Source organism: Saimiri boliviensis, chromosome 8 (genome assembly GCF_048565385.1).
Source record: "Saimiri boliviensis isolate mSaiBol1 chromosome 8, mSaiBol1.pri, whole genome shotgun sequence".
Classification (NCBI taxonomy): Eukaryota; Metazoa; Chordata; class Mammalia; order Primates; family Cebidae; genus Saimiri; species Saimiri boliviensis.
The window spans coordinates 62,817,456-62,834,654 of NC_133456.1; the positions used below are offsets into that span (position 1 = coordinate 62,817,456).

Consider the following 17,199-nt stretch of genomic DNA (forward strand, 5'->3'; position numbering starts at 1 on the left):
AAGGATCGAACTATTTCCATGTCACTGGACTGCATTCCTAAACAAAGCTACAGAGTGTATTTAAGAATGCATATCTAGCACCTAAGACGGTAAAATTCACAACATGTGGCATCCAATCAAAGATTATGAGGCATGACCAAAAAAAAAAAAACAACAACAACAAAAAAAAACTAATGATGAAGACTTGTATCCTGCCTAGAGTGGCCACTCATGCCTGTAATCCCAGCACTTTGGGAGACCGAGGCAGGCAGATTGCTTGAGCTCAGGAGTTCAAGACCAGTCTGGGCAACATGGCAAAACCCCGTCTCTTCCAAAAATAAAAAAAATTAGCCCAGCATGGTGGTGCACACCTGTAGTCCCAGCTACCTGGGGGGCTGAGGCATGAGAATTGCTTGAGCCCAAGAGGCAGATGTTGCAGTAAGCCGAGATCACACCACTGCACTCCAGCCTGAGTGACAAAGTGAGACTCCACCTCAAAACAAAACAAAACAAAACCACACACACACACACACACAAACCCACAAACAAAACAAAAACAAACAAACAAAAAGAACTCTAAAAAATGACATCCCAGCCTGGGCAACATGGCGAAACCCCATCTTTATAAAAACTACAAAATTAGCCGGGCATGGTGGAGCAAGTCTGTGGTCCTACCTACTCAGGAGGAGGTGGGAGGATCACTCAAACCTGGGAGGTTGAGGCTGCAGTAAGCAGAGATTGCACCACTGCACTCCACCCTGGGAGACAGAGTAAGAACCACCACCCCCCCACCCCCGTCTCTCACACACACAGGCAGATTTGAACAGACACTTCCACAATGAAATACCACTACACATCTATAAAAATGGTGAAAGTTTAAAAGACTGAGCATATCAATGACAAGCAGGTGCAAGACTGGAACTCTCATAAACTATGACTTTTGGTGGGAATGTAAAATGGTACAGCCATGCTGGAGAACAGTTCGGCGTTTTCTTAAAGCATTAAACACTTACCATACGGCTCGGTCATTCCACTGTCGGATATTTACCTAAGGGAAATGAAAGCATACATCCACACAAAGACTTGTATAAAAATGTTCATAACAGCTTTATTTTTAACAGCCCCAAACTGGAAACAACCCAGGTGTCCATGGATAGGTCAATGAACAAATCTAATCAATAAATTAGCACTCAGCAATGAAAAACACAAAAAAACAAAAAGTCCTGACACATGCTACCACACAGATGAATCTCAAAATAGAGTAAAATCGCCCTGACCAAAAAGGGATATATGTTGTATGATTCAATTTACATAGAATTCTAGGACATGCAAACTAGTAACGGGGCAAGAGTGTACTTGGGGATGGTGGGCCTGTTCTTCACCTCGATTATGGTGATAGTTTTACGTGGCGTATACTTATGCCAACACATATATTAGATAGGTGCAGTTTATCGGGTGTCAAGTATACCTCAGTAAAGCTAAAATAAAAATATTAGTGGGCTCTATATTCTGAAGATACTGGCAGTAAAACTATTATTTTCAGCTTGAAATAGTAGCTACACTTTGGTATAAATACTTTGGAACTTTATCTTCACAGCTGCAGCAAGGAAACCAAAAGGTATAAACATTCACTGACTGAAAAACAATGTCATAAAGTCACCCCAGTATCTGTGAGGGGCTGGTTCCAGGACCCCTGACGATGCCAAAATCCTCAGATGCTCAAGTCCCTGATAAAAAATGGTGCAGTATTTGCATATAACCTACCCACATCCTCCTGTAGACTTTAAATCATCACTAGATTACTTGTATTACCCAATACAATGTACATGCTGTGGAAATTGTCATACTGTATTATTTAGAGAATAATAAAAAGAAAAAATCTGTACACTTGGTACAGATGTAATTTTTTCTTAAATATTTTTGACCTGCAGTTGGTTGAATCCACAGATGTGGAACCCACAAATACAGTGGGTTGACTGTATACACTAAGAAAAATTACAAAGTGAAAATGAGGAATTCTCATTCAGTAAACGAAACCAAATCTAACGTATTTCTCAGCAATGAGTAAAACCACTGAAGAATCAATGATTTGGTGTCTGATGGCTGTCTCTCTCCTGCATACCGTGGTTTGCAGCAGTGGTGCCCTTGGGTTCAGAAACCTGAACTGTGGACTTCAGTTGCTCCCCAAGCTCCTCTATCAGAGGCCCCGACGGTCCAAGAGGCCGGGAAGAGGCAAGCGGCTTTCCCTGACCGACATCAGACTCCTGGATGGCTGTGTTTCCGCATACTTCACCATCAACAATAAGAAGGGCACTGCTTTCTTCAAGAAAGGGACCTTGTAAAGAACCGACTGTCTCAGATGGACTGTCTTTGAGATCATCTTGTTCTGAGTCTGAGTCTGAGTCTGAGTCTGAGTCTGAGTCTTCATTTCCAGATGACACGGTGCTGTCCGAGTCCTCTGAATCACTTGCTTCAGAGCTGGAGGGAAGTATCTGCTGCCCAGAAACTGAATGCGCCGCTTTTAATGCAGTTTCTTCCTCCTGGACAAGAAGCGCTGCTGCTTCTAATTCTTCCAGTTCTAACCCCAGCTGGGCCTTTGTAAGCGAAACTTCCTTTAAGGCTTCTGCAAGAGCTGCCAACTTTTTGGATCTTGAAAATATTTTAAGAAGAAAGATTAGCATTATTTATTAATTGGCCTGAAGATAACAGGGTATACCGCTTCCAAAAAATAAAAAATAAAATTGAATCTATATTTTACATGGCACACCAGGATATATACCATAAGAGATCCAATATATATATGTAAAAAATGAAGCTATTGAAAGTATTACAGGGAAACAGTTTTCCTTTATGACCCTAAGAAGGAGGAAGGCTTTTCTAACTATGACTCAATTCAGAAGCCACAAAAAAAAAAGACTGATAAATTCAACTAAATAAAAATCAATTTCTTGGCCAGGCACAGTGGCGCATGCCTGTAATCCCAGCACTTTGGGAGGCTAAGGCAGGCAGATCATCTGAGGTCAGGTGTTTGAGACCAGCCTGGCCAACATAATGAAACCCCATCTCTACTAAAAATACAAAAAAATTAGTTGGGCACAGTGGCGTGTGCCTGTAATCCCAGTTACTTCGGAGGCTGAGGCAGGAGAATCACTTGAACCCAGGAGGCAGAGGCTGCAGTGAGCCAAGATCACATCACTGCACTCCAGCCTGGGTGACAGAGGGAGACTCCATCTCAAAAAGAAAAAGAAAAAAAATTAATTTCTTCTGGGCAATATATTTATAGTGTGTGTGTGTGTGTGTGTGTGTGTGTGTGTGTGTGTGTACGTATATTCTAATAAAGCCTAATTCTAAGAGTTCCTAATAATGAGTATATAACAATCCAACAGAAAAATAAATGGACAGAATATACAGGCAGACAATTTTCACACAAGGTAATACAAGTAACTCTTAAATCTATTAAAAGATGTTCAACTCTAGTCAAATAAGAGAAATACAAATCAAAGTCCTATTGGAGATCTATTTTTCATATGTCAGACTGGCAAATACCCAAACATTTAATATTATTCTGTTAGCAAGACTATAAAAGAAAAGACACTTTCATATACTGATGGAGGGAGATGAAATAACTACAACCCTCATGAAGGAGAACTTAGCAGTAACTTCCAAAATGGCAAACGTATATACCCTGAAGCCAGCAAGCCCCATGTCTGGAAATTAAACACATGTAACACACACGCTACATGACACAGGTCTGAAGTTGTTTACTGTGACATTGTTTTTTAATACCTAAAAATGGGAAACAACCAAATGTCCTTGATATGAGACTGGCTGACTGGTTAAATAAGTTATGGCATTTTTGATCCTTCACCAAGCTTCATCTCTATTTTATTATCTCACCTTTACTACCTCAAGCTTGTTAGCTTCCTAAATTAATATTAAAGTTCTGGAAGAAACTTTAATAGAAGAAACATTCTGAACTCTCCCCCATTCTTAAAGAATGCTAGGATAAGAACTGATTAAAATTTCAAAATAGCATTGGTGTAGAATGTGACCCAACAGTCTGAGGTATCAAAGTTGGGTTTGTTTTTATTCAATTGCTTAGCACAGATAACCCAGTAATCACTGTTTACAAAAAGGGAAAATATTCCTGTAGGGCAAAAAAATTAAGCCACAAAATAGTAACTGTTTTGCTTTTTCAATCACTAGTACAATTAGAGTTGATTCTAATCTGCCACTCCTTGTAAATTCTAGAACCTACTTCTGTAATAGACTTACCTTTTCAGAAAGCAGTTCACTTAAAGTAGGTAGTGGTTTTTCTCTGTCATACTCAAAACACACTAGGCTAGTTCATGTCCAAAAGCTTGGTCAAATGGCATTATTAGGTAACCACTCTTACAAACATTAGGTATGTTTTCTTTTTGGGAGGTATGGGGACAGGGTCTTACCCTATTCCCCGGGCTCTGGAGTACAGTGACACAATCACAGCTCCCTATAGCCTTGACATCCTTGGACAAAAGTGACGGACCCACCTCAGCCTCCTGAGTATCTGGGATGACAGGCACATGCCACCATGCCCAGCTAATTTTTAAATTTTTTTGTAAAGACAGGGTTTCCCTATGTTGCCCAGGCTGGTCTCGAACTCCTGGGCTCAAGTGATCCTCCCACCTTGGCCTCCCAGAGTGCTGCAATAACACGCGTGAGCTGCCAGCCTGGCCATGGTACATTTTGATACTCTCAACACACACATATGCTGAGTTACGAGTTATAGTATATGTTTTTTGTGTGTCTCATTGGGTTTCTTTTGAGACAGAGTCTCACTCTGCCTTCCAGTCTGGCCTGTGGAGTGCAGCGATGTGACCCTGGCTCACTGCAACCTCTACCTCCCTAGTTCAAGCAATTCTCCTGCCTCAGCCTCCCAAGTAGCTGGGATTACAGGCATGTGCCACCATGCTCAGTTAATTTTTGTTATTTTTAGTAGAGACGAGGTTTTGTCATGTTGGCCAGGCTGGTCTCAAACTCCTGACCTCAAAGTGATCCACCCACCTTGGCCTCTCAAAGTGCTGGAATTACAGGGGTAAGCCACCAGGCTCAACCAGTTATATGTTTTATATGTAAGTGAGAATCACCTACCTGTTAAGGATGTATTTATTATAAAATGAAGAGACTGCATTTAAAAGAGACAACTGGATACTACTACTGTCATATTTTAATAAAATCACACTCAAATTAGATTTTTCTTAGAAAGTTACTGGGAATGTAATCCTACCATGTAACTAAAAAAAGACCTTTCATTCTTTTTGCATATGTGAAATGATATCCTATTTGGAGAATTTCTCTTTAAAGACTGCAGGCAAGTTATGCTGCATGTAACTACCACGAAAGAGTAATAGCAACGGCGGAAAGGACGTGTCTAAGCTGATAGAAAATTTCCTCAATTAGTTTACATTTGGCGACTGTATTTAGGAGGGGAAAAGCCTCCACAGCCTTATGAAGCAACCAAAACAAAATGCAAAAGCCTGAAATGCAGGGGGCAGGGGAAACTGGTACAAGTGGAAAGCATACATCCTGTTTTTTGCTGTAGAGTTTTGTCTCAAACTATCAATCAACTTTTCACCACTTCCTGCAATAGCAGGTCTACTATAAATCTCATAGTAACTGACTAGGTTTCATTTCCTCTGCCCAAACCTAGAAGCCTGCGAGGCATGACATACTGAGACCAGAGCCCGCAACTGATCACACAGGATAAGACTCCAGTGAGGCAATTCCAGATAGTTCAACTGGATGTTACTGGCTAATTTGGCCTTTTAATTTCATAGCATACCACACACACAATTTCAGAGTGTATCTGGGACCAAATAGTAGATCAAATTTCTTCTCTTTCTTTTCTTTTTTCTTCTTTTTTTTTTAAGAGAAATGGGGGTCTCACTGCATTGCCCAGGCTGGAGAGCAGTGACCAGTCAAAGGAGCAGTAACACCACAATACAGTGTTGAACTCCTGGCCTCAAGCAGCCCTCCTGCTGCAGCTTCCCATCTAAGTGGAACTACAGGTAAGTGCCACTGAGCCAACTTCAACCTTCTTTCTAAAGGGCCTTTACTGCCCATCGATGGTCAACTGAAGAAAATGTGGTACATATACACCATAGAACACCATGAAGCCATAAAAGGAACAAGATCATGTCCTTTGCAGCAACATGGATGGAGCTGGAGGCCATTTTCCTTAACAAGCTAATGCATGAACAGAAAACCAAACACCGTATGTTCTCACTTATAAGTGGGAGCTAAATGATGAGAACACATGGACACATAAAGGGGAACAACACACACCAGGGCCTATCAGAGGGTGCGGGGGTAGGTGGAGGGAGAGGATCAGGAAAAATAACTGGTGAGTACTAGGCTTAATACCTGGGTGATGAAATAATCTGTATGTCAAATTCCCATGACACAAGTTCAGCTATATAACAAACCTGTACATGTGTGCCCCTGAACTTAAAAGTTAAATTTTTAAAAAGGGTATTTATGATAATGACATGTCATCGTTCCTCTCTATTGAAAAGGACCAGTTACAAACTTTAGAATCCTTGGCCCAAAACACACATATGTAGCCTGATCTAAAGGTAATGTCACTGGCTTTAAGTAGGAGTTGCCAGTGAAATTCTTATCTTGAATCTGAGAGCTACCATGGAAAACAAATACCAGTGGGTGCACAGAGGAACACGGACGTTCTTATTCTCTAACAGTGAAAGGCATTTCTTAGCCATTAACAAAACCACTCAGTTTCTATGAATGAGAAACGACTAACTTAACAGAAGGAAGGCTGCAAGATAAAAAGTTATTTAACCATATACAGTTAAATAAATATTTAACCATATACTGACCCAACCATATACAGTTGGGTCAGTAAAACAACTTTTCAAACAGATTTCAACTGGCGTTGATACTGTTTTGTGGGCTTAGGCTCTGAGAAACAACATCAAGTCCATGGATCAGCAGAATAATTTTCTGAAAACTCCCTGCTTTAGTTTCCTAAGGCTGCCATAACTACCACAAACTGGTAGCTGAAAACAAGATAAACTGATTTTTTCACAGTTCCTGTGGCTACTATTAATAGTCCAGAATTAAGGCGTCAGCAGGGCTGGTTCCTCCTCAGGGCAGAATCCGTTGTGCCCTTCTCTTAGCCTCTGGTGCTGCTGGCATTCTTTGGAGTTCCCTGGCTTGTAAACGCATCGCTCCGAACTCTGCCTCTGTTGTTATAGGGTGTTCGCCCAATGTGTTTGTGACTTCACATGGCCATCTTCACCCTATGTGTGTCCTAGTGTCTCTTCTTACGAGGACACCAGTCACTTGGTGATGAGGTGAGCAGATCACTTGAGGTGGATTAAGGGTACGCCCTACTCCACCATGACCTCATCTTAACTAATTACATCTGCGATGACTCTATTTCCAAATAAGGTCACATTCTGAGGTTCTGCAAGGACATGAATTTTGGAGGGACACTAACACAGTACACCCTGTAGAGGTGAAATGAATAGACAGTGGAGATGCTCATTAACAGAGGATAATAGACCAGAAAAAAGTAAACCAACTTAAAATGAAGACCAAAATTTAATAGTAAATAATGATAAGGTTAAAACTTAACCTTGAGGCTGGACGCAGTGGCTCATGCCTGTAATCCCAGCACTTTGGGAGGCTGAGGTGGGCAGATCACTTGAGATCAGGAGTTTGAGTCCAGCCTGGCCAATATGGTGAAATCCTGTCTCTACTAAAAATATAAAAATTAGCTGGGGGTGGTGGCAGGTGCCTGTAATCCCAGCTACTCAGGAGGCTGAGCCAGGAGAATCACTTGAACTGGGAAGCGGAGGTTGTAGTAAGCAGAGATTGCACCACTACACTCCAGCCTTGGCAACAGAGGGAGACTCTGTCTTAAAAAACAACAAAAACCAAACACTTTACCTTCAAACAAAACTACAAACTACAAAAATAAATTGATGAAACGTTTAACAATGTTAACAATATGAGGTTACAACTGCAACTGTGCACTGATTCTCAAAAACAGCAAAAAATGAACCAAATATTAATTGTATTTGTAATTGTTCTAACAAAACTATATTATAGCACCATCTAACATTCATCACATAATGTTGGTCTTCTTGTAGGAGAATCAGAGAAGGTAATTCTTACAGAAAAAAATCAAGGGTATCATCAGTTTCCTCAAGGGCCTATCAATCATGTAAAGCTCAAATCAATCCTTCAATATTCAAAATAAGGACTTTCCACTAATTTCACTATTAATGTACAGTTTTCTTCTTCAATTGTTTACTATGGTCAGTGGTTCCATGTGGTTCAAGCACATCTCATATTACCTCCAACGTTTTCGTGAAATCCTTGATCTTTTGGTTGACTTGCAATTTTATTCATACTGTATGATATCAATGATCAATAAGAAGTCAAACAACAGAAATACTGGCAAGATGGCTGGGAAAGATGCTAGGAAGGAAATAATATACTAGAATGGGGATGAAATTTATTAAGAGGCTTGCTCATTAGTGAATATTTTTGAGTTTTGACTACCATTGCTTTTCTTTGTAACTTCCTAAGTGCAGAAACTCAATGAATATTCACAAAGGACTTCCTGCATGACACATATAGGTGGCTGTACTAGAAAGATCCACTGGAAGTTTTACAGTGAGCGCAGAAGTCATCAACTCCAATTCTTCCACCTTATAAACGAAGTTCACATGATTGGCTACTTTGATGCAGATTGAAAGTCTGTGTGACTTAAATTGGAAGAGTTACAACAAGATATTAATCCCAAAATTCCAAGCTTAAAGGGCTCTTTTCTCTCACTTGCTCTCTCAACTGCTTAAAGGGTAGTTGTTATGACAGTAGTAGAAATTATTTAATCTTTGAAAAAGACTGTTGAAAACTTCAGTGCTACTTAATTCCTATGACGAAGTCAGCTTGACTGTGATGTACTAAGCTTAGGAAAAATACAATATGGAGGTAGAAAATAATCAGTATCAAATTATTTCTTAAGGAAACGATAGTGACCACTTTTCTAAAGTCCTGGCAGAAAATAACTTGTTTTCTTGAAATGTTACAAAGTATATTAAGATTTAAAAAAATCACAAAATAGACCTTCATATCCTTTTATGAAAAGCCAGTTGTAGGTTTCCTGTAATTAGATTGATAAAGCTCTCAAGACAATTCCAACAATTCAACAACTTAAGTTTATGAGCTCTAGTCCTTAGTGCTTAAGTAGAGAATATTCATGAACACATTAATATATATCTGATACACTAAACTACAGATTCCAAGAAGGTGGGAGAAATAAAATTTTTATTTTTACTTATTTTGTTCACTTTTTCTTTTTTTTAGAGATGGGGTCTTGTTCCATTGCCCAGGCTGGAGTGCAGTGGCTCAATCACAGCTCACTGCAGCCTCAACCTACTGTGTTCAAGCAATCGTCTCACCTCAGCCTACTGAGTAGCAAGGATAAGAAGCACACACATAACATGCCTGGCTAATGCATAAATTTTTTTGTAGTGACAGGATCTTGCTACATTGCCCAGGCTAGTCTCAAACTCTTGGGGTCAGGCAACTCTCCTGCTCCAGCCTCCCAAAGTGCTGAGATTATAGGCGTGAGCTACTGCGCTGGCCCAAGGAATAAGATTTTTAGATGTCTTTGAATAACATAGTCAAATCACTATGGCAAACAGCTATAGTAAAGACTCAACCACCTCTTGGATGCTACACAAGAGACAAAGGTTTTCTGATGGCACCCATTAATAGAAAAGGCTTGTACTTCCCGTGCAATAACTCTGTGCAGGCTTTCTAAGTATCTCACATTGTAAACTCATGAAGTACTTACAGCAACTCTGTGAGACAGGTACCATTATTATCCCTACTGGTAAAATAAGAAAATAATGTGACACCTTCTTTGGGCCATGGAGGACCAAAGATGTTATACTATCACAGAAAGACAACTCTAAAGGCCTCAAGCAGAACACCTCTTTTCAGGTTAATATATTTGTGAATTCTCATACAGTTTCCCTTGGTTCACAATTATATATAGAATCATTTACTTTAATCTTCAAACAATAAACAGGTGGGCTACACGTTTAAAAAGTCCTCTATCAGAATTATTCTCCCGCACAGAAGGGGCGAGAGCAGGGGAGCTGAAGGCAAGGAGACAGGCTCTCGCTCCAGCAGTTCCTTTTGAGAACAGTCAGCACATAAATATGTACATACGTACATGTGCTCACACACATACATTAGTACATACACACACATCAATTTTTTGAGCAAAATAAATGACATTAAAAAAAAAAAAAAAAAAAAAAACTCACTGTGGCAATGCTAAACACTGAAAGAATGGTTCTTATAAGGTTTGTCCAAATGCAGAGAAGCCATCATTTGGCTCAACCCTGACCTCCACTTAAGAAACGCAAGGGTGAGGGTGACAAATCGGTTATGAAAAGTACAATGTACATAAAGAACTATTGGGCCGGGCGCGGTGGCTCAAGCCTGTAATCCCAGCACTTTGGGAGGCTGAGGCGGGTGGATCACAAGGTCGAGAGATCGAGACCAACCTGGTCGACATGGTGAAACCCCGTCTCTACTAAAAATATACAAAAAATTAGCTGGGCATGGTGGCACGTGCCTGTAATCCCAGCTACTCAGGAGGCTGAGGCAGGAGAATTGCCTGAACCCGGGAGGCGGAGGTTGCGGTGAGCCGAGATCGTGCCATTGCACTCCAGCCTGGGTAACAAGAGCAAAACTCCGTCTCAAAAAAAAAAAAAAAAAAAAAAAAAGAACTATTGGAAAGAAATGCAGTTCGCCCCAGCTTTGAAACTGTTTTACATTTTTGCCAGACCAAATTCGCAGAGATGGAAATGTGGGTCTCATAAATCTGCCACATTTTTCTCTACTCCTTAGCAGAACTACTTTTGCTGAAGTGTGCTTCACTGTGATCCCAAAAGCTGGTATTCAGGGCTGACTGAAGTAACAGCCCCATGAACCTCTTGGAATTGTGTACCTCACAAGGTGTCCCTTTCCCTATGGGCTGCTGGGAAATTCAAATCTGTGACCCACTCAACATGACAGAATGTACCTGCAGCTCCTTCTTGCCTCCAGTTTCATTTTGTTTCTACTTTTTTTTTTTTTTTGAGACAGAGTCTTGCTCTGTCGCCCAGGCTGGAGTACAGTGGTGCAATCTGGGCTCACTGCAACCTCCACCTCCAGGATTCAAGCAATTAACCTGCCTCAGCCTCCCAAATAGCTGGGATTAGAGGTGTGTGCCACCACCCCTGGCTAATTTTTGTATTTTTAGTAGCGACAGGTTTCACCATGTTGGCCAGACTGGTCTCGAACCTCTGACCTCAAGGTGATCCACCCACCTCAGCCTCCCAAAGTGCTGGGATTACAGGTGTGAGCCACAGCACCCGTCTCACAATCCTTATCTTGTTTCACACACACACACACACACACACACACACACACACACAGAGAGAGAGAGAGAGAGAGAGAGAGAGAGAGAGAGGAGAGAGAGAGAGAAAGAAATGCTTTAAATAATTTCTAGCACAAGGCAGAGAATAAATCATGAATGAAACCAATTATCTGGTTAACTAAAAAACACCTTTGTAGGACAGAAAAGGACAGGAGAAATGGGGACTACAAGTTGAAGGTTGAAGCAGAGCTCTCCAATCCATTTTCTTCTCTATGACTATTCCGTGAAGGATGATATTGAGGCACATTAGACTTGAACAATTCTGACAACATTCCTACATTTTATCTGTGTGAAAAAACGGCAAACGGTGTTGTTTAATGATGTAGTATTTTGACCTGTTAACTGTTCAAATGAAATGGCTGTTTGGATTCAATTAAACTAAGCGGAGGTCAGTCAACTAAATGGAGAAGGTATCACCATGAAGTTGGTGGCAGAAGGAAGACACTGTGAGTTGAATTGTGTCCCCGACAAAGATGTGTTGGTGTCCTAAACCCTGGAAGCTGTGTCACCTGTTTTGGAAACAGGGTCTTTGCAGATGCAATCAAGATTAGGGTGGACCTTCAGTCCACCAACTGGTATCCTTATAAAAACCAATGTAAACACGATGTAAAGACACAGGGAAACAGAGAATGCCATGTGAAGATGGAAGCAGAGATTGGTATGATATGTCCATATGCCAGAGGACGTCTAGGGTTGTCAACAACTGCTGAAGCCAGCAGAGAGGCACGGAACAGATTCTCCTGCAGAGTTCGCAGAAGGAACCAACCCTACTGACACCTTGATTGTGGAATTCTAGCCTCCAGGAATGCAAGGGATAAAGGTCTGTGGTTTTAAGCCACCCAGTAGGTGGTAATTTGTTACAGCAGCCTTAGGAAATGAATACAGAAGGGCATCAGTGATCAAGATCTTTAGAGCAGAACAGAAATTAGAAAGCATTGCATAGTATGTTCCTGAGTTTACAAATGGGGGGAAAAAAGACACCACTAAAAATAACAGCAAGGCATAGTAAAGTTTTCTTTGCATAATAACATGAGGGAAATAGGTTAGTTTGTTTCTAATTTCCCTCCAAGTCTAAAATGCTATGCTTTTACACTATGATCACAATGTTCCCCCTATGAAAAACCTGCAATGACTTCCCAAACACTCAGAATAAAATCCAAACTCCCCACTTAAGACAAGGCTCTGAGACCTGGCCCCCACCACGGGCTCTCCCACGATTCCTATCCAGGTCACTGAGCTAACTCCACTAACTGCCGTCTCTCTGTCCCAGGGACACACCAACAAATTCTCACATGGGCTTTGTACTTGTTCCCCTTTTTCTGGAATGCTATTCCACAAGTCTTCCCATGCTGGCTCCTACTCATTTACAACTCAACTAAAATGCTACCTCAGAAAGCAAGAGCAGTCTACTTAAAGCAATGCTTCCCAAGGTGTTTCGTGTCAGGGAACACACAGAAACTGTCTATCCAGCATGGCACATGGAGTAAAGTCACCAAGCTGGCCCACATCCTACCTGCCATCCCGAGGACTGAGGGGCAATATTCACACTCACCTGAAACCTACTTGTGGTGCCCTGGACCACAAGCCGGGTTGCTCTGCCCTTCGCCCTCCAACCTCTTATACTGACATTCACTATTATGAGTCTGACATTTGAGGAGAGTTCTGAGGTTTAAGGAAGTGGAAGTCCTGGCTAAATTTTCAAATGTATCTCCTTTAATTCCACTGTCCCATTTTGAAAGCAGAATAAAAAATGACTGCATTCAAAATTTCCTGGCATACCCAGAAAATAAGACAAGGTCAAGTGACTTTATATGCTGATTTCTTTGGATGTTTGTTCTAAATGCTAACTTTTCTTTGGCTACAAAATGTAAAGTATGTGTGTTATACTGCTTTCACAGTACTAAGACAACAAAGTATTCAAGTGTTGGTGTGTTTACCGCGTTATGCAGAAGCAGAAGTACACAGCCTTTATAATATGATGGGAGGCAAAAACTTCAAAAATTCAGAATATTTATGCAGTCACTGTTATGATGTGCAAAGAAATGTCTTCTTAAATGCATGCCACAATGGCATGAACCGGTTAACCCAGAACCATTCTATGATTTCTTAATGCCAATCCTATTCTACAAAATGAATGAAAGCAATACACTGCCTGCTGGCTCAGTTTGAGTTTTCTGGAATTACTAAATGGCTGACATATCACAAAAGCTCTGCCTCTTTCCAATCACTCTGAACCATGGTTAACATGCTCTCTAAAAGAGTGTCTGTAACCCTTGTTCTCCTACGGAGAAAGCAGAGATGAGCACAAGAGGGCACAGTTACGGCACAGAGGCACAGAACAGGGCCAGTTACAACGTGGAGTGTCCATGTCCCAAGCAGAGCTGCTGCACCGTCCCACAGTCCTACACAAACAACCACACACTGCGCCAATCAGGACAGTTCACTGATTCAGGAAGAACAGCTATTTAACTTGTGTCTCTTCTGTAGGAGAACCAAGCCTAGGAGCTGCAGCATCCAGCATTCAAGAGATCCTTCTGAATGCAGGTCCTTGTTGGAACAGAGAGGGCTGTGCTGGGGGGTGGCAGGGAGTCCTGATGGCTGGATCTTAGCTCTGATCAGCAAAGGCCAAAAGGAAAGTGCTCAGAAAACACGTCCATCTATAATCTACTCAATATCCAACCCTCCCCAGTATCCCCACTCATACACAGAGTTACATTACTTGCTGCATTCCTTTTTAGGGTATAATGGTCTTAGGTCAATTTTTTGGGAGTGCCCTAAAGACACTTTTTTTTAAGATGCCCTAAAGACACTTTTAGGAAGTGATGTTGAGAGTCAGATTGCTCCAAAAATAATGCTGAATGAAGCCACACACAAAGGACTATGTACTGCATTTATTATCTCAATTATGCAAAGTTCAAAAACAGGCAAAGCCAGTGGCTAGTGAGAGAGATCAGAACAGTGGTCACAAGGTAGGGGTGCTGCTGAGAGGGTGTGCACGAAGGGCCCCTTAAAGGAGTGTCTTTAAGGCAAATTTCTTGACTGGGGTGGTAGTTACATGGTGTTTTCCTTTATAAGAATTCATTATTTATATACTTATTATCTATGTATACAATAAAAGTTACCTTAAAAATCCCTTGAGTTCTGGAAAGCTCAAGCCAGAGAGACAGGAGGACAGTCCCGTGAAAACTGTCAGGCCCACCAACACTGCACCCTCATCTCAAACTTCCTTTTCTAAGGCATGGAGCATTCTACCAAACACAAAGACCCATTAGCCATCTCTTTCAATGTGCACACTATACACAGAAAGTTTTTCTTTGCACAAGTATACACACAGTTTTTTGCTACTGAGGTTGTTTCTGAGGTATGAGTAAACCACTGTTATGGGTCATTTCAAGTATCATTTCATAGGCATTCTTTCCCCCAAGACTTCTGGCCTACAAACCAACTTTAGTACTTTCTGAGCTAAGTATAAAACAAGAATTTCCATTATTTTTACTTTACTTCCAAGCCTATCTAATATTTCCTCTTATCCAATAAAAAATCTGAACATAAGGTACCAGGAATCTTTATACCACCAGTATAAATATTTTACTCAACGTCAACAAGTTTTTCTAAGTTGTATACTACAGAATAAAGATTACTTTCTCAAAACAGGCTACATGTCATGGCTCAAGCCTGTAATCCCAGCACTTTGGGAGGCTGAGGTAGGAAGATCACCTGAGCCCAGGATTTTGAGACCAGCGACATAGTGAGATCCCATCTCTACAAAAAAAATTTAAAAATTAGCTGGGCCTGCTGGTGTGCACCTGCAGTCCCAGCTACTCAGGAGACTGAAGTGGGATGATCATTTGTGCCTGGGAGGTTGAGGCTGCAGTGAGCTGTGGCTGAGCTACTAGACTCCAGCCTGGGTGACAGAGACCCTGCCTCAAAAAAAATAAAACCAAAAAAATCAAAATAGCTTTAAAAGATGGGCATACTAGGTCCCCATTCTATGTCTATAATTACAAGTAAAATGTACACAATAAAAAAAGAAACCCTTCCCCCTTGGGGTGGAGGTGTGAAAAGACAAGTGCTTCATTCACTGTTGCTGTAAGGAAAGGAGGTCGGGGGAGTTTCTCTGGTAGACCTCAGCACTGCTTGGGCTTATTTTCCTTCATTTTTTGGCACTTTGGATCCCTTTTTCTAATAAAGTCTACGCATGTACCTGTGGACACATGCATATGTAGACATACATGGTAGACGCTTTCTTTTTAGATGAGGTCTTACTATGTTGCCCAAGCTAGTCTTAAACTCCTGGCCTCAAGTGACACACCTGCCTCAGCTTCCCTAAGTGCTAGGATTACAGGCATGAGCCACCACGCCAGCCAACATGGTACACTCAAGTATATATTTCTTTGTATTTATAATGAAATTTAAGATTAATCCAGTCCTTTGCTCTCACTGTTCAAGCCTCGTATTCATAATAAGAGAAGTGTTCTCAGCACCCAGGGGCTTTTTACTCTAACGTAACTATCAGGAGTTATGCCATCAAGTTTTGTGACTAAATTTTACCCTTAACAGCCAGAGACTATAATCATTTATGCCTCTGCTAATTCTCTCCTAAACTTTCCATTTCCTTGAATAAAATTTCTATAGAAAATCCCTAATTTTTTCCACAGGTCAACAATGCCTTATCTGAAGCCCTTGAACCTAGCTAAGTTTCAAAACCCTGATTTTTTTTTTTTTTTTTTGCATTTTAGAAAGGTAGTAATTAATGACGTATGTCATATATTGCCCAGCACTCTCAGCAGCATCTTTTAAGCAAATACCTTGATATTTCTGAAAGAAAATGTATGACTAGTCACTTCAAGATTGTAAATAGCTCATATGACCAAACAAGTTCATGTCAGTCAGGTTCTATGTCAACTGCCCTGGAAATACGTTTGTTTTCAGAACTTTCTGGATTTCAGAATTATGGATAAGGCGTTGTGGACGAGGACTGGAAGCAATCAGACTGAGTTGCAGCTTTTCGGCTCAAATGTCCAACGTCCAAGGTCAGTCCTTCAACAAATACTTACTGACTACCTACTATGTGCTAGGTTTAGCGGATCCAATGGGGAATATAAAACACAGTATTTGACCTAAAAGGTCATATAGTATCAGTGTGGGGTGGGCAAGGGGCAAGCCACAATACCACAGTGCAGTAAGTCTATGAGAAGGATGGGTATACGGTGCCCTGGGTGCCCAGAAGACACTTTCTTTGCACATATAATTCTAAATGAAAACCATTCTATATCTTAAAGGGGGGAAAGTCCACCAAAGTCCTGCTTCTTCCCAGGTTAACTGTTTCAGTGCTTTTTAAAATTTTTCGAGATTCAGATTCTTTGACAGAAAAACAGAGTACCTTTTCCTTCCTTTTTTGCCCTATTGTGTTGGTCCCTCTACCAACTTTACCTTGTAAAATTGCCTATAAGGTAAAGTCAAGCCTCATGACTCACAAATTCTGTGTCTGTGAATTTAGCTACTCAGTAAAATCTATTAGTAACCCGCAAATCAATGTTCACAGTGTTTTCATGGTCATTTGAGGACACACACAGAAGGGAGAAAATTTTGAGTTCCCTAATGCCTGTTTCCAGCTGAGGTCCTACAAGGTGACGACATTCTGCCTTCTTCTGTCAGCTTTCACACTCTAAACAAGGTTCCTTTACACGGCCTGCTTAGTACCGTGTTTTTCT

General features: G+C 41.0%; 1 protein-coding gene across 2 annotated transcripts in view; it reads right to left on the reverse strand.

Moving 5' to 3' along the window:
- Window positions 1-1,060: 1,060 nt before the first annotated feature.
- The window catches only part of SHQ1 (SHQ1, H/ACA ribonucleoprotein assembly factor), a 100,605-nt gene continuing 84,466 nt past the window's right edge, over window positions 1,061-17,199 (reverse strand). For both annotated transcript variants that reach the window (XM_039477283.2, XM_010350132.3), the window contains one exon: window positions 1,061-2,628. In XM_039477283.2, the coding sequence (XP_039333217.2) occupies window positions 2,061-2,628 (568 nt within the window). In that variant the 3' untranslated portion in view covers window positions 1,061-2,060. The remainder of the gene's footprint in view (window positions 2,629-17,199) is intronic.